This window comes from Scomber japonicus, chromosome 21, assembly GCF_027409825.1.
Source record: "Scomber japonicus isolate fScoJap1 chromosome 21, fScoJap1.pri, whole genome shotgun sequence".
Taxonomy (NCBI): domain Eukaryota; kingdom Metazoa; phylum Chordata; class Actinopteri; order Scombriformes; family Scombridae; genus Scomber; species Scomber japonicus.
Window position 1 is genome coordinate 7,020,215 of NC_070598.1, and position 22,148 is coordinate 7,042,362.

Below are 22,148 nucleotides of genomic sequence, written 5' to 3' on the forward strand. Positions count from 1 at the left end.
TGTTGTGGCTTCAGCAGGACCGGCAGGTTTTGTGTCTGCTCCAGTAGTCCATTCATATTCATTTCAGGAATATGAAGGTGTCTTCCTGTTCCCCGCATTCTCAACCAAGTCACCCTCTCCTTATGTTTTTGGGTCCTGTTGATTTTCACTGGAGCTCTTTCTCATCCCAATGATTCCCCTGCAATATGTCGCCATATGGCACAGTTTACAGCCTTGATTTATTCAAAACCTCGACTAACATTGCTCTGGTGCTATCCATCCCTTGCTAATGAAAGGATGGATGGAATGAGACTGGCAAAGTTTTCATTTGGCGGCACAGGTGTCGAATAGAAAAGCCCTACAAGCCATCTTGTGTGAGTGCATGTGCAAGGGAATTGAAGGTGATGGGGGGGGGAAATGAGTGGAATGGAGATAGAAAAAGAGACGTTGAGGGATAGGGCGAGACTGAGGGCAGAGCAGGAAGCATGAGCAAGGGTAGTCTGTGGGAGACAGAGATGTAAGGCAACAAATGAGACCAATAAAACACATGGGCAGGTTCCTCCGGGGAGTCACGGATCCTTGTTTTCCTGACAGAGGAACACAGGTCTTGTCTTCAGTGATTACTTACGATCTGTGCCTCTGTCTTTCCAATGCAATTTACCTCCAGGACCCACCTTCCCATGATTCCTCAGCCAATAAAGGTGTTACCTTTTAAATATTTATTCTGGTCTATGTTTTTGTATTTATAGACAAACAGACACCCTCCCTCCCTCTCTGGGAATTAGAAAACAGGAGTCAAGCTCAAATCATTTCGGGGCTGCAAAATTCAAATTGCATCATATGTATGTTCATGAGGCTTCAAGGTTGAGCTGTTTTTTTTTTGTTTTATTTGCTGGCCAGCCATAGCAGTGCAACATACCCTTAGCAAGTAGCAACCCCTTTTGTAAGTTGTTTAGCACCGCAGGGAGCTCCGGCCACCTCCCTCTATGACCAAACTGCAGATTGAGCAGACAAACCGATGGTAAACAGAAGAATAGCTGACACACAACTGAATAATCCACACAGCTCTGGTCCCTGATCCAGTTTACAGCATATTCATACTAAGTCCAGCCCTCAGTGCTACACAGATAGTGTTTTGCTCAAAAATGCATCAAGGGTCCTTTTATTAAGGTGGCATGCAAATACAGTAATAAGCCCCTAAGCCCCTTTTCATGTATGTAGATGAACAAACTGAGATTTAGTGGGAAAATGTGCTGATGGCTAATATGACCTTGATTTAAACCAACTTTTAGAAACCAAATATGTCGTCAGTATTTCTCTATTCTTTAGCAGGCTAGAAAAAAACCATTTGATCATGCTAATACAAATAATAGAAAATTAATTACCAGCAATGTCAGCGTCTAAGACATCAAATGTTGCTTTTCTCTGATGGATATGATTGTACATTGAATATCTTTCTGTAATGGTCTAACAAAACAAGCAATTTAATGGTGTAATCTTGTAAACAAGAACACTGTGTTGGTATTTTCTGTCATTATGTAAATGAAATGTTTAATCAGTTGTTTGAAGAAGTGATTGACTAATTCAATTACAACTGAAAAGAACCTCCTAATTAGGTGCTGTTTGAATTAAAATCCAAACTAATACAACTTCTTTAGGAGTAGCTGTTGTCTAATGCAGTCCAAGGTTTTATTTCAACGTTTCCTTAAAATCATTGATATCATTAAAAAGTAATAACACCTCTATGAAACCTAACATGAGCATAAGGTTTTGCCTGAATGCAGACAATATTGACCTGAAAAAACTATTAGACAATTGATAGAAACACAACTGGCATACTAACACACTAAAACCCAATGATATGTGCACACTTTTTAAATTTTGAGATGACTTTTACAGCAGTAGTATCTAGAAGTAGAGCTAAAAGAATCAGTAGATTAACTGATGAGTATCATAATAAAGTCAAAAGGCAACTACTGTAATTCCCTAGTTTCAGCTTCTGAATTTCTCATGTAACTAAACTGGAAAAGATTTTTTTTAAATATCATAATATGCTTTAGGGAAATTATGCATTTTTCACTTTTTTCTTATTTTTTTTAGACCAAATGATTAATAATTGTTAGTGTCTGCCCTGGATTTGGCTGAACAGAGTACTGTATTTGACCTTTCATGCTGTAGTAACACTATATAAAGAGAAGATCTGAGGTTCAGGATGTATTGATTGCTTGAGATTCAGGATACCAGATATACTTAGTTGGATAGCTGTGGTCTAATTAAATGTTTGATCTTAATGTGTCTCTAAGTAAACCGTCAGATTAATGAGCGAAATCATTATTATCTCCTAAATCTGCTTCACGGTCAATCCCAATGTGCTTCGTCAAGTATGCTCACATACTCACTGACTCATTTGGCCATGCTGCTCTGCGTTAAAAAGTCTGTGTTCTAGCATGTCTAAGTAGGTAGTATACAAACAGACCAGGATTTAATCCTATTTGTCGTGAGAGCAGCCACTGGGAGAAGGAGGCAAGAGTTTGCCAGAAGCTTATTTTCACCCCAGTGCAATTTCACTCCCGGGGATTGGGGCGCTTCTACAGTACGTGTTTGGTGTTGAGGTGGAGATGGGGGAGGAGGAGGGAGAGGGCAGGCGCATAAATTATTTAAGCAAATGTGAATTGCTGGAAGGGACAAAATGATAGTGAGAACATGGCTGCATGCAAAAAATAACAATTTGTTCAAAAAGTGCCTTTTAGAGTGATTCACATACCTATGAGGCACTCTTACCCAGAGTGGCTTAACCATGCCGAGTTTAGGCTGAATGTCTCAAGGGCACCGTGTTGATTGAGTGATCGCCTTTCTGACTAACATGCCTGCAAAAATGGGTTGTGTGATATCAAACATAATATAAAAAGCAGATGATGGGGATTTTCGTCAGACTATGCAGTGTTTGTTTTTTCTCGCTTTTTTGCTTCAAGTGATTCATTTTATTCTGCCTCGTCTGTGCTGTTTATTCATAAGTGACCTCAGATAAGGAGGAGGGGGCTACTTTTATTACCAATGCTCAGTTGAAGATTTTATTCTCATGCTGTTTGTTCATAATTTTGCAAGATATAGCTTCACGTCTGCTTATAGCCATAAAGTTTCTAGGCTGATTTTTGCTCTGTTTTTTTGAGTGTTTCACTTTGAGTCGGGGGTGCTTATTTTGACCCACTGGCTCCTCTCCCAGAAGCCACTTAGACTGTGCACAAAAATACGAGGACCTTGCAGCACCCTTGGCAATGCACAGATAGCGATTTGAAAATTCTGCATCGCTGACTGGCTTGTTCACAAAGCTGTACACCTGATGGTAGCAGTCTTTTTTTTGTTTTTTTTTACACAAAGAACGAAAGAACAAAAATCAAAGCTCCTTTTACACACAGCTTTCTTATACTAATTATTGTTCATGTTTTTGTGTTTTCAAGGATTTCTCTCCTGCCTTGCAACAAGAATTTCATTTCTACAATACTCCCAGTGCACGAGAGCAACATCTCCAGTATCGCCTTAGAAAATTGGCTCCAACATTGCACCTTAACATTAGTGAATGAGTCCTAAAGTGCTGCAGCTTTGTGTGTTGCTTATTTAAATGAAAAGTTCAGTCTTACAGTGAAAATGTCACAGAGCTCCTGGAGAGCTTGCATTGATATTTTACTCTCTTCATCATGAAGTAGTACTTTCATGCTCCCCTGTGTTTATTCACTGCTTTGAGCTACACTGTGCCATCACTACCATCATGAGCCGTCGAAGAAAGGAACTTAATACATATTGAATGAACTCTTGTAATGCCCTTCATTCTATTGGGTAAACTCCAGCAGGGAATATTGATGAATTTATATTTATTCATATTTACTAATCAAATCTAAAACACTCAAACCCCTATTTAGCACTTATTAGCAGTATATAATAAAAAGTTAATAACATGCAGTAGTGGGTTGTTAGCAGATATGAAGACATTGAAATTGTTTTATCAATTTATTTACATTGCAATACCACACCTATAACTGATGTATTAACTGTTAATAAATGATTAATAACATAGTGTAATATAACAGTATTATATTTAATTAGATATGATTACTGGCATGAACAGATTCTTACAGGGTGTTATAAAACATTAATTTACTGGAATAAATTCCTCTTATTGTACTAGATGTCTTGAGGGGCTTTTAGCCACATCTCTTGGTCCTCATCAGCACATGGAGTTCAAATCAAAAAAATAATAAACATTATATTATTACATCACTTTAATTTTCTGTTTTATATGATGACAAGTGTAGTATGTTATTCATATCTGTTGTGTATATGTTACAGTTACGTTACATGAGAAGTTATCATTTTTGGCAAATACAATAAATACTCAGAAACATACTGAGATCAGCTCATGACTACATTATAATGCCTCATAGAGTCTTAAAACCATTCTATACTGAGTGTTTCTATACTGATAATAGGTAGTGTAAAATTAAGCTACAATGGTTAGCTTAACAGAAAAGTGAGAGAAAGCAACGAAAACTAGCATAGGTTTCTCTATTTTACATCACTGTGAACTGAATATCTCAAGGTGTTGAGCTGTTGGTCGGACAAAACACTGTGAAGATGGCATATTGTGATGGACATTTTGTATTATTATTAATAATATGAATAATTGTTAATTGCAGTCTTATATGCTAAAATGGAAAAATGACTGACAAGTGATTTGTTTGTGTTTTTCAGACATAAACATGGCAGGTGAGCCCAAGCCATACAGGCCTAAAGCTGGCTCCAAACGGCCGCTCTCAGCTGTTTACAGGTAAGATTTGAACATGCTCTTCCTTCACATACAAAGGTGCAGCTCTTGTCATTACCCCAATCTTTCACATGCTGCTGCTCCATCTGATGTAAATGTGGAGTCACATTTAGAATATGAAGATTCCTATTATGTTGAGGTTTTTTTTTTTCTGTCTTCCTCTTCTTTTGAACCTTGAATTTCTAATTTAGTTTTTAATACACTCCACATATCCACATATCCCAGCCTTGACTGGAGTTAGTTCGGCAGGAGCCTGTAAAGCTCAAAGGAGATGCTGTTGTATAAGCTTCATTAAGCATGACCCTGATTTTCTGTCCCGTACACATCTCCTGGTCACAAACGGATCAAAGCAGTGCTTGTTTACTGGAGTCTGAACATGACACAGGAGCAGACATGTTTTTTTTGGATTCACCTGGATACCTTTCTATGACAGTTTGTCCATTGGCAAAGTTTATATTCCCACCGATTTACTCCATTTTGAATTGTTAGTTTGCTGCATTACACGTCTTCTTTTATTAATTCATCAGTTTGTGTATTGTGTTATTATGAACCCTCATTTGCATTTCATAGCTGCAGCTGAAAACAGCCAGGGTGTAATATGGTAATTATGGAGCGGGAACGAGAGAGGCAAAAACCAACACTACACCACTTTAAATTGAAATAGTAATACATTAATCCTAATTAAAATTCCTGTAAGAATAGCAAGATTTCAAAAAGGCTCCTTCTTTGCCTCTCTTTATTTTTCTTTCTGAATTCTAAATTAGTTACCATCCTCAGTGTCTACTTAACACTGATTTATTTCTCCAGGTTCTAAAAGAAGGTTTTTTCTTTCGTTCTTCTGGCTGTACATCCCCTCTGCAAATGTTTTTTTTTTCTTTGTTAATCTGTGGTCTTTGCATGCCAGTATGGCTTAGGCTTGCTGCTTAACCTGCGGTGAGCTTTAAGAATAAACTAGAGCGTGTCCATTCGAGTCAAAACAGCTTGAGTTTGATCTGCTTACTTGGTTTTGACAGATCCAAAATGGCTCCTTACAACCCATCGCTTTCTTTTATCTCTTTCTCCCTGCCTCTCTCTGCCCTACTGCCCTTCCCTGTCTCTCTGCCTTTCACTCTCATAGTGGTTATGAATTAGATTACGAGTACTACAGGGATGATTTCTACAGCAGGTATGTATCATTCTCACACTATTATAAAGATTTCAGATTTAAGTAGGGCACAAATGACCGTTTTCTACATCCCGCCCCGCTTGTATTTACTGTCACTAAGCCTGTCAAGCTTTCCATTTTCTCTCAAGGCATATTTGCAGTTTGTAATGATAATAACAGTGGCCGATTTACAGCTGAAAATGTACTCTGGGTTCTTGATTTCAGACTGTGAACTGTTGCTGAAAGACTCAAACAGCTGTAGACGGCTAACTAATTAAACTAGCTTTAGCTCCATGATTTATAGGTTTTTAATTACCGTTGTTCGCCGTCTGACATTAAAGAGTCAGACCTTTTACACCCGACCTTTTAACAAAACAACAATCTTGTAAAAAGGGGTTTTAACTACTAACTTTATAGCTACTTACACATTATTGGGCTGAAAAAGAGAGCTTAAAACTTCATGTCCCAGGCAAAATAGCAACCTCACCAGTTGATGATCCATATAGATGACAGGGAAACGGCATTATTCTATTGAGTAGACCTAGTTACACCTAATATAGAGAGCTGTCATGGCGTAATGTCTGGGCTAATATGTGTTCCATTAGTTTCTGTAACTAAATGTAATCACTCATTCAGTTTTCCCTTTATCGAAAAATTGAAGCTTTTTCCTGTTTTTACTTTACATATTCTAATACAGTTTAAGATTTCACTACAGCATTTGCTATCAGAAGTTGACATTGTCATGATTTTAATGAAGTTAAATAAAGATAAAGATTGCTTCGTGAGCACAGAAAAAAACTACAGCCCCAATGAAAAAAAATGGCAGAACGCTACTTACATCAACGTAACTTGGGTTATGTTATTATCCATAAAGCTTCCAAAGCTTTCTTCCAAAGAAGTAGGAAGGTAGTAGACATCAAAGATCACAACTAAAGGTTGAAAAAACGATCCACTTCCTAGTTGTAACCGCTGCCTCTCTACAAATACATAAAGTGTTTGCTCCTCACGCATGGACGCTACTCCTCTGTTGAGCCATGACAGCCCACAAACATCTAGGACATGATGAAATGGTGTTCATCAAAAGTAGCTAAAAACACCACTACTGAACAACAATATTCCCTTCCATCCTTATCTAAAGATATGAAGCAGTCAAGTCACATACTGTTGACAGAGGCTCTGCTCCAGGGCTGGATGGTGTTACTTATGGCATCATTTGGCTTTAGAATGTTTTTAATTTATAATATAGACTGTAAATTAAATTCTATTGTCGTATCAAATTAATCTCTAATACTTCGTTGTTCAAAAGATGTTGGAGTCTCAAAAACTTCAATCAGAAATCCCCAGTTAGCAGTTAGTTTTATTGCCAGCAGTAGAACCCAGAACCAAAACATGCACAGACCATGTCTATGCAGAAATGTTCTTTTTATCTTCTAATTTTGCTGACCTCCATGGGAAAGCGTCAACTCCCCCATAGTGAAGTCACTTTCAACCAATCTTCTTTCTTTCAAAACAACCGTATCTCATTTTCTTGGCACCATTCAATATGGTGGTACAGTTTTACCCCCTAGCAGATACAATTATTCACTGTTAGTAATTATCACTCAAATTTTACACCACAAATGTTTTACCTCCAGAACAGAACCTGAAAGTTCCGGAACTCCGAAAGTTCAGCTCTCCATTAGGACTAACTATCTCTAATAAAGCCAATAGGGTTCAATACATGTATATACTCAAGTAAAATACAGAAAAATGTAAGAATTCTGCTCTGACATAACCTTTAGGAGGCTTTGCTTACACACTTGTTCATATTTGTCATATTTGTCATACAATATGTTTTTCACTTTCAATATTACAATGAAAGGAAGGCAAACATTACACTACCTTGGGTATTTTGGCTGGGTTTGCTGTAGTTTAAACGTTCCCAAATCTAATAAAGAGCAACACAAAGCTGTCAATCTTACTCTATACTCCCAGTCAATGTGACTCTAAACTAATGTTGATGGTGAATAATATATAATGTTAGTAGTCTAGTTATTCAGCCATGCTAATGAGTGAAGCTAACATCAAAGCTAATGAACGCACTTTAATTAATCTGTTACACTTTTGCTTTTGTGATTTGGGGTTTGGAAAGAGTTGAAAAAACATCATTATCCAATCTCTCTGACTACAGCCCAATACATGCCACTTTAATATATTAAGAAATGCAAAGCTTGGCAGAGCCTGGTGTGCCTAGTTATAGTATGGTAATCTATGATTGGACAGGAGCTGTTTGGGGGGATGGGTTTAGCATATGGTCAACAGGTTCTCTCTCAAAATTTTGACTCTTCCTGTTTAAAAAAAACAGTTAGATTTAATTCAATAACCTTCCCCACAGAGTCACCCTCTGACAGTCAACTTGTGTCAGTGGTGGAACAAATCAAGCGTGCCACTCAAACATGCTGATTAAAGAACACTTGTTGTCACTCTCATTTATCCAGCAGTGATCATAGTGCCTGTTTGTGGAGGCATTTTCTAAATGTCAAACTTGTTGAGAGCTGTGACAGACATCTACTGTCATGGAGAGCAGTCACAAACAGCACTTCATCTGACATTTAACACCCTCTTCTTTTCATCCTCTTCACATTTAAGAGGATATGTGAAGTGATTATTTGCATGCATATAATGGTCTGGATAGTTCTACCCAAAGAGCTTCTTGGTAGATTTTAATTGTAATGTCTGCCTTTTTGTTTATGTGTGTTGATTGAAAGACGGAAAGTAAAACCATACATAGAAAATCTACTTTGAAATACAATGCTAGCAACAGATAATGGGCTTTAGACAGAGGTGAGTCTTTCAACTCCACTAGACAGACATTTTCTGAATGCTGAAGGCTTCCTTATAATAGACACTGACTTATAGAAAAGGTATTAGAGGTGAAGTGTAATATTATAGGTTTTTCTTCTCTTGAGGCTTTTTGACTACCACGGCCGAGTGGCTCCCCCACCCAGAGCCGTGATCCCTCTCAAACGCTCCAGGGTTCTCGCTCCCTCCTCCCGCCGTGGGAAGACCTCCTTCCCCATCAAAACTACCTCCTCTTCCTCCTCTTCATCCTCCAGACCTCCCACATCATCCTCCTCTGGGCTCAAACGTATGTACAATAAGGTGCTTTCTACTCTTGTCTTGTGTTTTCTGTAGACTAGTCAGATTATGTTTTTATTTAATTTTTTTATTTTTCACAGGAACACTGGCTAATTACACTAATGGCATTTTTTCAAAAAGACTGAAGGCGTAATGCAAATCTCAGGATCCATCTGGATCTCATTTTAGTCTTCTGATTAACTGGTGATGCATTATCATGTACTAAATGTAATTAATGTGAGATTGGGGCCATCTCTGTGGAGCTGTGGTCAGCTGTGTTTTCCTAAACGTTCTCTATCTGTAGTATGTGTAATTGGTTACTGTGTTTGTTTCATTGTTGCCTGTCTGGGCCAGTGTTATCAGTGCAAGCAGCTTGGTAAGGTCTGTCAGGAGGACCCAGTTTCAGTTGGTATTATAGAGAAGGGGGGAAAAAGCCCATCTCCTATCCTCTTTTTGGACTGAGTCAATGAATTCTCTCCTCTGTCTAAGCAGTGCTGCTGTATGTTTGGGAGACTAATTTGCCCCTGCCAGTACCATAAAAAATCAGTACTGACTTTGGCATAGATAGATTGGGCAGCAAAATAAGGTTAGCTTGTCCAAACAACAGGGTGGGCAGTTTGAAACACTTGGGCTGTAGGAGTAATGATTCACTTGAGGGGAGAGAGAGAGGGGAAAAAAAGAAACAGCCATCAAATGCATGGCTCATGAGGATGGATGGATGGATGGATTTGTGTTTCCCTCATCAAAACCCCATTTTTGACTTTCATAATCTATTTTGATTCACAGTCAATTTGGACTTTTGGCCCATTTAAGGAAATAGATGGAAATGAATTGTATGAATGGCTTAACAAGCACCCCAAATGTTTCAAGCACCAAGCAAGCTAACACTAACACGAACATCCATTTGGCCCATAGTTTATATGAATGTATTAATGATGCGTGCAGCTTTATAATGGTTTACACAGCTAGAATCATAGGCCTAAGTGAGACACCATCCCAAATATGGTAACGAACCTCCTTCTTGCCCCAAATTCAAGCAGCTGTCTTTTTAAATAAATAATCTTTTTTTTATAAATTAAATACAACCTTCTCAATTTTTGCATTTCATAGTGTTTGTTTGGAACACGATAGGTTCAGTGTCAGAATGTAAACTAGAGTTGTTAGCTGAAAGGAGTTTCATTGATTGCACATAATATGAGATTGAATTAAATTCCTACAGGTATGTGATGTTACGTGAAGCCATCCACTAAAGCAGCACTACTTTAATGAATGGACATGAGTAGATATTTTCAGGTCCAAACACATTTAATAGTGTTCTCAAGTAGTGGAGATTGCTCAGTTTTTTAATGGAAATAGCTCTTATTTGTTAGGATGTCGATGAAAAATATAGATACAGGTTTATTTTTACATTATTGCTGACATTTGTGTATATTGGTGCATTGCAGGAAAAAAAGCAATAAAACATGGCATCTCTAAAGTTCATATGCCCAAGCTGGTGACTTTTCAAGAACTATTTATTTCAGTATGAATTACACCAGCATCACCAGCCCCTAAAACTCTTTGTCCAGTTTAATCTTTGTAAACCAGTGATTCAAGAGATCCTCACTAGCCCCAAGATAAAAAGTTCTGTGGTTCATCATAAGAGTCCTAAAATTAGATTCATTACTCATTCCCTAAATCTCTTTCGTATGCTTATTAAATAACAATGTCATTTTTTTTTCTCCCTTTCCCTTAAAGCCGAACTATCTAAAGATGGCGTGTTGGATTAGGATGTGTATGTTTTCTTTCCGCAGCTTATGTGACTGATAGCACAAAAGGAAAAAGGCCTGGAGGAGCCGATAAATTAGAGACTGTTCCACACTTTCTTATCATCAAAGGACAACTAGTAAGCTGCCCAGGGCGAGCTCAGATAATGTTGGAATCAGGAAGTAAGTGTATATATGTCAGGGGTATATACGCGAGTAGACGTGTGAATTTGTGGATTGTGATTTGCACACATAGAAGCAGGTGATACTGAGGGGCAGATAGAGAGAAGCAGGTGATACTGAGGGGCAGATAGAGAGAAGCAGGTCATACTGAAGGGCAGATAGAGACACTTCACTGAGTCCCACCACTGAGATATCCTTTTATATCTACAATTTTCCCTCTTTTTTTGACTCCAGGAAAGTTAATTTTCTGCTGCTCTTTTGCTTTCCAGTTGATGGCCGCTTCACAGAACAACATGAGATTAGTGTTTGTGCTTCCCACACACATATCCCTAAGTGTATGGCCTTCAGTGTGGCAATATACCCCCCCCCCTTTTTTCTGTCTTTCTCATACACACATGAATCATTCTGCTCCCTTTTTAAGGAAGTAACATACTGAAAATATACCGCAGAGTATGCATCAGCTCTTACCTGGCCGTTGTTTTTCAGCATGAATTCTTCTGAAAGATTAAAAAGTCCTTTTGGGAAATCTAGTTTACCGCGAGCTAATATGTCTGAAAACGTTATCATGCGCAGACATCGTCTCAAACTGTAGATGTTTATGTTTTATGCAACAGTTTAGCTCATTCACAGGAGCGTGCAGACATAGAAAGGACTGCAGGTCTGCATTGAGATGTGGTGTGAGTGTAAATATACATGAAAGAAACTAACTTAAAGAGCTGAATGCAGACAAGATAACCATATTACAAGTACTGTTTTGACTCCATGCATGCTCACTGCCTCTTGATTTTCCAGCTGAATCTTTACAGGAAGTGGTGGGTTTGTTTACCGAGCGCCCATCCCATCCATCCTCTTTCCAGCTTTGACGGAATCTGATAGGTGTCAAAGAGAATTTTATGTTTTCTTCTCCACTTGTGCTGTCTGTTTTTTTTCCCTCCCTTTCAAAAGATGGCACATTTCAGCTGCCGAGGGTTAAGGAATAAGATTATCTTATTACTTTATGGTCCAAATTCTTTAATCTGCTCAGTTCAAGCTGCTAAAAGAGTACGCCCTCGTTTGAGCAGCTGTGAGACGAACCAGACTGAATTAATGGTGACGTCCATCAGATAGAACTTTTTTATTTTTATTAATATATTTTCAGCAGATGTTATTTGCATATGACATATCAAGGTTAAGACTCAGGACTTTGACAAGATAAAGTTACGCTTCATCTACCCAAAAAACTTCATAAATGTATTGTGGAGTGAACACATAGCGTAAGACCTAAAGCAAAGCAAAGAGGGGGAGAGCAATTATTCATAAGGCAGTAAACAGAAGCTGTGGGAGAGAAAATTGTGCCCCTTCTTTCTCTTGCAGTGCTGTTAGTGAGGCAATGATCAGGCAAAGTTGCAGAGAGTGTATGAAATTTAAAAATGCAATCGAAAAGCATTGATATTAGTTAGTTTTTGTTGTTGTTGTTTTTTAAAATTCCAGCTTAGTGTTCAGAAACTAGACTGGATTAACAGACCCAATGTTATTTTGCATCGCAGTACAATACACGCTATGTATTATTCATATTTTATTTCAAAAACAACCTTTAGCAAGGTGTATGGAAAAAAAAAACAGATACATAAATTTAAAATAGTGAAGGAATTGTTATTGGTTTGAACTTGAACATGAAACTTTTTTGATGCCAAGGAAATCTGGACTAATATAAAATGCTAGTTTATATTCTATAGATGAAGTTTGAGGTAATTTCAGTGCACTGCATCGTCGAGTTACACAACAATTCAGCAGTGCTTTATTTAATGGGTCTCAAAATTTCCTGATATTTTAATTTTTTTAAAATAACTAATTTAACACCAATCATTGGGAAAACACAGAATGAGATACTTGTTTATAAGCAGTTGACAATTTCCACACTGCCGAAACCTTAATCCCTGGAAAAATTGACCAAAATCTATTTAAACCCAGATTCGTCATATGATTTGTTGACCTAAGCTACCATTTATTTTGAATTACTAAAATGGAAGTGCACCAACAGTCTCAATTTTCCTTTTAATATTTATCACAAAATTATAGTTTTTGGAGTTTTTTTCCATCACACTTTCTTTCTAAGAAAATGTTAGGAAACCATGCAACGTACAAGTATTACAAATAATTCCTCAGACTCTCGGACAACTAGATAAGCAATAATAAAAACCAAAATGCATCGTCATCACGATAACGTTAATGCTGTCTCATTTTATAACGCAAGACTATTTCCTGAAATGTACAATATGCACTCAGCCCGGCAGATCATCCTTCAGTGTAAACAACCCAATGCCAAACATCTACTGGCAACTGAAAGATAACAGTAGTTTGTTCACACATTGGCACCGTCGAGCCAAACTTGAGCAGCACTGCACAGCATGGTGGACGTAAGCCATGCAGTAATCTTCAAATTGAAAGCAGCAGGTCCCCAATTTCAAATGGCTAACTTTACAGTTGGCCAGAATAAGATGTTCTTCCCTTTAAGAAAGAGTGACTCAGAGTTATGATATGCCAAAACTAAGAGTATTAAGAGATGACAGCATGCAGTCTGTGATAAACCACATTAAATGCCATCATTAAAATGAGTGTACAAATTTAGAATTAGGAGAAACGAAGCCCATCTTAAAGTCGCAGTAAGTGAAGATGTGTGTTTGTCTTTTTTTTTGCCACAGCAGTGAAGACGGACCAGCTTCAGACCATTAAACGGGAGCTCACTCAGATCAAGATGAAGATTGACTCTTTGCTGGGACGTCTGGAGAAGATTGAGAAGCAGCAGAGAGCCGAGTCTGGTGAGGAACTGACAGCAGAATCTGAGCGAGCCGGGGAAAGAAAAGGAAAAGGGGCCACTGAGGGAGGGAAATTAAGAGCACACACCGGTCATAAGTCTTAGTGACATTGCGGGAGATAAGAGCAGCAGAGCTCTCTGTCATAACAGCAGACAGGTGTCAACGCCATGCTGACTCAGTTTATATGAGAGGTCTTTATAGATGCCCTACATTACAGGACAAGTCTGTGAGTGCAGCTCACTGTGAAGGTCATTCGTCGACTTTAACATAAAATGCATGTTCGCACTGGTTTATTCCAACTCATGTGCTTTCTCTTTTAACTTCATGACAGTTGAACACCAAATAAATCACACTAAGGCTTATCTATTTCCAATGATATGCTGGAAATGGGAACAAGAGTTAATCCAGATACAGGAAACAATGAAAAATCCAAGATAGTTTGATCATAAGGTGATAGTGAATGTATTTAACAAGTCAAAATTCACAAGAGCCAGTGGTGGACCGGGTGGAAAAGCAGTTATTACTATAAAAAATTTCCATTTTGTATTTTCTAATTGTTTAAATTTCTTTTTTGATTCACATGTTGGGTCCTGCCAATCAATTAAATGCTGCAGTATTCATTTCAGACCAAGATGTTAAGGTGTCTACAAATCAAAACTCTAAAATAAAACAACAAACTGATTATAGTATAGTCTAAACCTATAGTTTGTTTTCTCTGCGCCAAATAATTGGATGAATTGGTGAACATTTCCCCCTTAATTTGGAGTGCTCTTAAACACATCAATAAAAGCCACGTGTGGTTCAATCCACTAAGTATTCAGATGTGTCTGGGGTAGGAGCAAGAATATGAACACAGGATGCCAGCCGGCTGCCAACAACTGTTCATTTAGCTGATCCCCATCCCAGTACACCAAATCCCAGTTTAGCTCAAATTTGAAGAGTATGCCTAGTAGTTGGGTTGGATCACGTTACCACAAACAAACCACTCAGGATTTTGTTTGGGATGGGACCAAGACCAAATCCTCAAAGGGTCTTGGTGCGATTGTTTTGGTCCACATTAGAGTATGATTTTTGTAAAGTTCCACCCCAATTTGTCCACCTTTTTTCCAAACACAGTACCAGTCAAAAGTTGACATACACCCTCCAATTCACTTGAATGAGAAAGAGAAAAAGATTTACTTTTAATTAAAAACCAAAAAATAATGAGCTCTTACAAAGATGTCATTTGCTGACTTGAAATTTGCATGAGAGATTGCAGCATTCAGTTAAATCTCATAAATAGTTACCATGCCAAAAGCTTGTCTGCAACCACCCACACAGCAACTGTCAGCACCCATGCCATCATCCGTTCATCTACAGTATCACTTAAAATGAAAGTGTATTATAGGAAGGCGTGGGCATAGACAGGGTATACAACTTTCAGTCTTAGTCACTTGATCGTTTGTTGAGGTTAAACCACACGCACAACAAAACGGCTAAGTGTAAAGTGCAACATGGCCTTGAGGGACTGCTAAGGGTCCAATTCTTGGCTTGGTTTATTCACAAATTGAGAAAATAGAAAAACGCTGCCAAGTAAAATTCTCTACTGAGAAGATGTAAAACTAAATTCTTTCCCTCTGCCCTCCTTTCTCAATCAGAGGCTCAGAGAAAGTACGAGGATAACTGCGACTCCTTGCATGAGGAGTCCGTGTCAGAGACGGCAGAAAACTCTGGGGAGGAGGCCGGCGAGGGTGCGCTGGACGTGGAGGCGGGAGAGATGACCGATGGAGGCGAGGACGACTACGACGAGGAGGGCAGCCACCATCTGGTAAGAGAAACGGTTGACAGGGTCTGACAGGGAGGGAAGAGAGCAAGACACTTTGGGAAATCTCAAGTGGGCAGACTGTCTTCATCTTCTGAAAGTTAATTTTCCAGAATTATTCATGACCATAGATCTTAGAGAGCAGGGCTTCACATGAGTGAATGGTGAGGGCGCATGGACTGACAGTTTCTCCCTGTCGACCCCGGCTCAAACAGTGGAAGCATGGGCTCTCAGCTGGCCCACACATAGGCATAGACGCCTGCTCACACACACACATACACACATACACATACCACCAGCCTGTAATTAAAGCAGACGGCTGAAAGAACATACAGCATTTAAGAGCGGACCTGCATAGGTTGGCGTATATCTGATGCTGAAGTGGAGGATGAAGAATAGTACATAAGAGGTTTTCTTTTACAAGGTCACTGAAGAAATGGCACTGGTATAGAAAAGCCAACAAACAGAGCATCTGAGCATCTGTGGTGAATATTGAGGTATTATTTTGGATCGTTTGAAATATTTATTTGGTGTATTAAAAGTCAGAAAATAAAAAGATGCCCAAAGCCCAAGGTGAATAAGTAACTCAAATCACCTTTTTTTTTTTTCTTTTGTCCAACCAACCATCTAAAACTCTGATTTTCCATTTGAAATAATATGAGCTAGAGTAAAGCAACACATTTCTCACATCAGACTCGAATCGACAAATGTCTTAAAGGTGATTTTTTTTTTCTTCTTTTAATCGACTAATTGTTTCATTCCTAGTGTTGTCACATTGTAAAAATGATTCATACTGTTCAGCATTGCTCATTTGAATGATTTTTGACTATAATATTGGTGGATTCAAGATTCAGTTAAAATGGTTGGGGAGTCTCCTTATGCATGGTACTGACTAGTTTAATTCACCTACTTTGTACTACATAAAATAGACAATTGCACTCACATATTACACTTAGTTTAAGGAATGAGGGCTACATCTAACACCTTTTTTTATTGATTAATCTGGATTAGTGGATTAATCCTTTGGTCTATAAAATGTCAGAGAGTGGTAGATACAGTAATCCCCATCACATATCTTAGTCCTCAAAGTAAAGATTTTCTTTACCAGAACAGAAGACAAGAAAAAAGTAGCAGCCAACCCTCAGGGAGTTTTTCTTTATTTGAATGGAAGGATAGAAGATGGTAAAGCCCACCTGATTTTTATATAAATAAAAACTGACTTGACTTAATTAACAAGAGTTTATAAAGACTGTATTTAAACATGTACAATCAGGTGACTAAATCATACCTACATTAGTCTTATACATTAGACTGCATTGTAGATTAGTTCACCTAATTTTGCGTTTTTTAATATAGAACTACTGTTGAACTAGAAGTCTTAAAACAGCCTGGTGTCTGATGAAGGCTAAGGTCTTTAATGAAAATAGTGTGTTTTTCTACTATTATGTCTTCTGAATATTAAAAAGTAAAGGTTAATTTAGCAATTACACGAAAAAAAGATCTAATTACTGTCTTCTTTACACAGTTCTGCTCAAATGTGTTTCCCTTTAACTTAATTAATTAATCTTAATAATACATATATAATGAAAGCTATATGCATACTGGGGGCTTTAAAGCACCTACAGTGCCCCTTTTTACAGTATATAGTAGTTATACATTATATTTCCCCCGAAGTATTAATTAAATGATGCAACCACTCTGCTTTGATATCACTGAGATAAAATAAAATGCAATTATCTTTGGTTTCATCTGGGTTTACCTGTGCCAAGCTTTCTCAATTACAGTATATTTGTTAGTCATTAGCCAGGTGAGCATGTGTATGGCATCTGTGATGAAAGCTCTGTGTCCTCACTAATGGAAGAGATTATTTTTCAGAGACATGGTGGAAGATTTATTTGTTTCCTGAAGGTCACACTGATCACAGATTGTGATAATGTACTACAAAGTCTGTTCTTTAGGTTAGCATGGTTGCTCTTGTTGGGCGTATATCAGCAATGACCTTTAGAGAGGAGATTAAATACAACCTGTGTGCTCTGTTTAAAAGGCTATTGTATGCATGATTTTAACTTCCCCCTCTTTGCTCTCCTTTTCAGATAGAGAACCACGTATCAGATATTGATAACTGAGATCAGGTAAGAGGATTTTCTTTTTTTTCAATCCAAGTGTCAATAACAGCAGTTATGTGGTTGCTCTTACAATCCTGCTAAAGGTCCTGGAGGCTCTTACAGCCAGTCCTCATTAAAGGCCTTACATCCGGTCCTCATTAAAAGCTGTAACCACTGAACTGTGTCTTGAGCATCTCTAAACATTCGTTAATCATTTCCGAAGTCATTACCTCCATGACATTTGGAAGACCAGCTTCACTGAAGGGCAGCTAATGCCGAATTTGACAGAGGGAGCAATAATGACATTCCAATGGGCCAGAACTACCCATAAACAACATTCATCTAATTGAATTGTGTGGAAGGGGGTACCAATGGCGAGGCCTAAGGTAAAGAGTTTCCTGCCTCTCGCCTCTCGGGGGCTGTGTAATGATGCAGCCACATCATCAGTTGGCTCAGCGCTGGCTTGCTCAACAGTGGGGGGTACTAAGCAGTGGTTTTTAGTTGCACCCTACTGATGTAACCCTGAGTTCAGCTGTGTTCAAATTTGCTTTTCCTTCGCTAATGAAAAGGAGATCTCAAAAAGTGGCTTTGTTTATTAAAGACTATATTAACTTTGACACCTGATTTTTGTTTTAATCTTTTGACAAGAATGAGAATTACTTTTACATTGTAGTCATTTAATTATTGTTAGTGTTAAATCGGATAAGTCGACAAAAACAAGAAACCTATTTTACTATTTCGCTAACCTTGCACTAGCTGTGGACTCACAATGTTGGAAGGACATGAAAATTAAAAACATACAACTGGGACTACTACTGACCAAAAATAGGCTAAAATGTCTTAAAGGAAAATAGACAGTCATTCACTTTCTTGCCGAGAGTTAGATTAGCTCATGTAGACTATTTGTGCTAACTACTGAATGACGCTTGAGCAAGCAGCTGCTTAGCTTAGCTTAGCATAAAGACTGGAAACAGGTGGAAAAAGCTAGCATGCTTCTGTCCAAACCTTCACAAAGAAAACCATATTAGCTTATCTCGTTTGTTTAATCTGTGCTAAAACTCAATTTTAATGACAATAAATGAAAATCCTTTAGCCTATACCAGTAGCCTATGAACACAAAAGATAACCAACTGAAAGAAGTGTTAGCATTACATCCACATTCACAACCCTTCCCAGTGTTTAGTTTAAGATTTTATAAATGTTCTCAAAATGTATGTTGATCTTCATGTTTTACATTGTTTGGGCAAGATGTTTTAAAGACAATTTTCAGAAATATTGTATATGAATAATAAATCTACAACTTTTTTCCCTTTCTACAAATCTAGAAAGCCTACCTATAAAAAGATTATACCTGCTGTCATTGTTTTTCTTTTCAAGAATTAAGCCTATTGTTAATTAGCTTTTGTTATGGGAAAATGTTTATTAATATTTTTTGGCACGAGTTTCCACTTCTGAATACTGCTGTAAAGTTTATTTATGTTCATGAATACATTTTCTCTGCTAACACCACACCTTTTTCTCCCTTCATCTTTATCTCCCTGCTGAGGCGTTTGGTGTCCCAGTTCTCCCAGCATATTAAAAAAAAACCACACACACAATTTTCACTTCAGCTTTCCATTTCCTTTCCATATGTCTGCCCTTTTAAAATTCTGGTAGTGGCCATTTCACAAAACCTCCTCAGAGCACATACATTTAAAAACCTGAAAATCCCACTCAAGGTCGTGGAGAATATATGAATGTTTTGCTTGCAGGCCTACCAAGGATAGAAAATCAGAGTGGCAAGAACCTCAATAAGTCATGTCCAAAAGGATTAGAGAGGCAGTTCAGGCTACCAGCAAAATATTTCTGCTTTTCCCAAGATATTTCTGAGGCCATTCAAAATGGACAAGCTTTAAACTCTGCTTAATCCTCATCAGATTTACAGCATTATAAATAGCCATCGTGTTTTAAGGAGGAGACACAGTCCTATAATGTGTTTTTTCATCAGCTCTCTCCTTTATCTCGCCAGGGTGAGGAAGCAGACACCCCCAGTCCGTGGTATTAGAATTCATCATCACCTTCAAGAGACAGAAAATGATCTCTGAGGGGATCAAGACACCCATTCTGGACTGTAAGTTGTGTTCAAGAGATGCTGACTCACATTTAGATGCCCAACTGTGCAGCACAAGCCGAATGCGATGTGCTCTCTAAAGAAAATGTATTCAACACCCATTTTAATGCATTGACTTTACCTCATGGATATTTTGTGGAACTTATATTTCATTGCAAGAGTCTGACAGTATAATGCGCTAATCCTGTTCCTGAGAGAGGCAGAAAAAATAAACGACAAGTGAAGGAAATGAAGGTTTTTTTTCTGATTTATATATTGAATTCCATTGAATGAAGGGAATATGACTTTGTTGATCAATTGTTACTGCTTTTATGAAATGTGTTTGCACTGTAATTTCACAAACTGTTTTCCACTGAATTTCTGTTTTTGCTCAAAATAAACAACCATCAGAACAATCTTCAAACGCAGTACAACATTCAGATAATGAGTGAAACATGGTTTCCGTCTGGTTTCGGATTTAACTAAGCCAATAGCTGTGAGGATAACTTTATCCAGCTTTATCCATTTATCACACAAATGCCCTGTGGGGCTGTTCCATCGTATATTCCAACTCCTGCCAAGTTTCAGAAGCAGAAAGGGCTTCCTGTGTTTGTGAGCCAACACTGGCACAGGCCTCCTGCCAGGGAGCAGTGCCCTAATGTCTCAGTGCTCTACTCCCTGCTCAGCCTGTGCATCCCAACATGGACCACTACTGTTCAGGAGCCAATGCCCTTTCTCCTTCTCCTTTGCTAGCTCCCTGTGAATTCTGCATTGATTTCATCTGATGTAGGCAAAGGAATGAGGAGAAGCTTCTGGAAACAGTCGAAATTGTATTATTTTAAATCAAACGTCACATTTTTAGATTAGGGGAGTGTGCGATCTGTGACTTACTCCAATAAGACAAAATGGCCTTTGTTGCCTTAATATAAACTAAATCTCAAAGTGGCGTTAGGAAAAAAGTGTCCTATTCCTCTTTAATGACAGTCAATACTGAAGTGAAATACAAACTGCATACAGATTAAATAAACTTGCCAACACTGGATCTTTGGTGCAGTTTCCTAACATTATTTTTCACGATTTCTGCCAGTGGACGTTCACATTTATCAGGTACGTTGCTGCTGCCACGTGGAGATGCTAACATCCAAAAGTTTAAAATGCGACTTGAGCTTCAGCTGAGCAATTATAATGAACCTAATTATAAATAAATTGCTGCAAAGTGAATTATGTCACAAGCAATTGGATGTCAGCATGTTGCACTGTTAATTATTCAAGTCAAGTTTGCCCAATGACAGAAGCATGTTTCTCTTCTCAACCTTTCATTTTTACGTTAAAGCCGTTTTAAAGGAGGAGGTAGGTGTTAGCAAGTACTGTACAGCTATACGAGGTGGTGTTTCCAACCTAAAATTGACTGACTGGTGTTTGTCAGCCAAAAAACTGTAAAAGGAGAATACGATTCTGTCATTGTTTTAAGTAACTCGGCTTTTGGCTGAATCCAAATGTACAGACTTTGTTGCACTTGTGGAATAAATGGTGGCAAATTCCCAATTCATTAAAGCCCACAAGGAAGCTCTTGTGGGGGTTTCTGCAGACTTCTTAAGACTTCTAAGGGTGGAGACTTCACTGATTGAATTACGCACTGCTCTTTCCAATTTGGATAAGACACAACAGTATTATTAAAGGTATAATATGTAACTGTTCCACAATATCTTGTCTAAAAACAACTAGACATATGGTATGTATTTTGTTGAGTTATGCATATTATCCCAAATGTTCCCAACAATGATAAAACCCGACAAAAAAACATTCATTTTAATCAAGGTCACAATCTGTTTCATTTGGTTGTCTGCCAATGGTGTCATATATCCTTTGCATACGTCAGCATTGTGGATGTCTGCCAGAATTTGTCATAAAGTGACTTTTTATCCAGTTGCAAGCCACATTTTTACGATACACTTTTGAGATCTCTGTCATTGTTAAGTATATCTTTTAACAGGATGAAGGATTTTAGTTGTCGGACGTCTCGATCGCCAAGCAGCACCTGGAAAAACACTGATTTTTTTTTGCGTAAAACTACTTTATTCAGTGTTTTTACCTCCTTTAATTACTGTGTCCATATGTTTTGGGGACCTCTGCGGATAATTCAGCTCACAGTAAAAACCTCCTGAACAGCAAACACTGAAGGAATCCTAACCGGGAGAACCTGCATGCACAGCAAAGTAGTGATTTAACAATGACAACAACTCCCAAGATCCCACGCTACATTATGATGTCATCTTTTGCTATCGTTTTGATTGAGAGACCCGTAGTGGTAGAAAATGACATATTGTGCGTTAAATTGCCAACAAAAAACTTGCAAGTGCAAAATATAAAT

At 38.1% G+C, this 22,148-nt stretch overlaps 1 protein-coding gene across 2 annotated transcripts in view; it reads left to right on the plus strand.

The window, feature by feature from the left end:
- The window catches only part of LOC128382536 (RNA-binding Raly-like protein), a 60,635-nt gene extending 40,308 nt beyond the window's left edge, over positions 1-20,327 (plus strand). For both annotated transcript variants that reach the window (XM_053342529.1, XM_053342528.1), the window contains exons 2-8: positions 4,726-4,801; positions 5,916-5,963; positions 8,891-9,069; positions 13,669-13,785; positions 15,420-15,589; positions 17,677-17,715; positions 19,697-20,327. In XM_053342529.1, the coding sequence (XP_053198504.1) occupies positions 4,726-4,801; positions 5,916-5,963; positions 8,891-9,069; positions 13,669-13,785; positions 15,420-15,589; positions 17,677-17,709 (623 nt within the window). In that variant the 3' untranslated portion in view covers positions 17,710-17,715; positions 19,697-20,327. The remainder of the gene's footprint in view (positions 1-4,725; positions 4,802-5,915; positions 5,964-8,890; positions 9,070-13,668; positions 13,786-15,419; positions 15,590-17,676; positions 17,716-19,696) is intronic.
- The last annotated feature ends 1,821 nt before the right edge of the window (positions 20,328-22,148 follow it).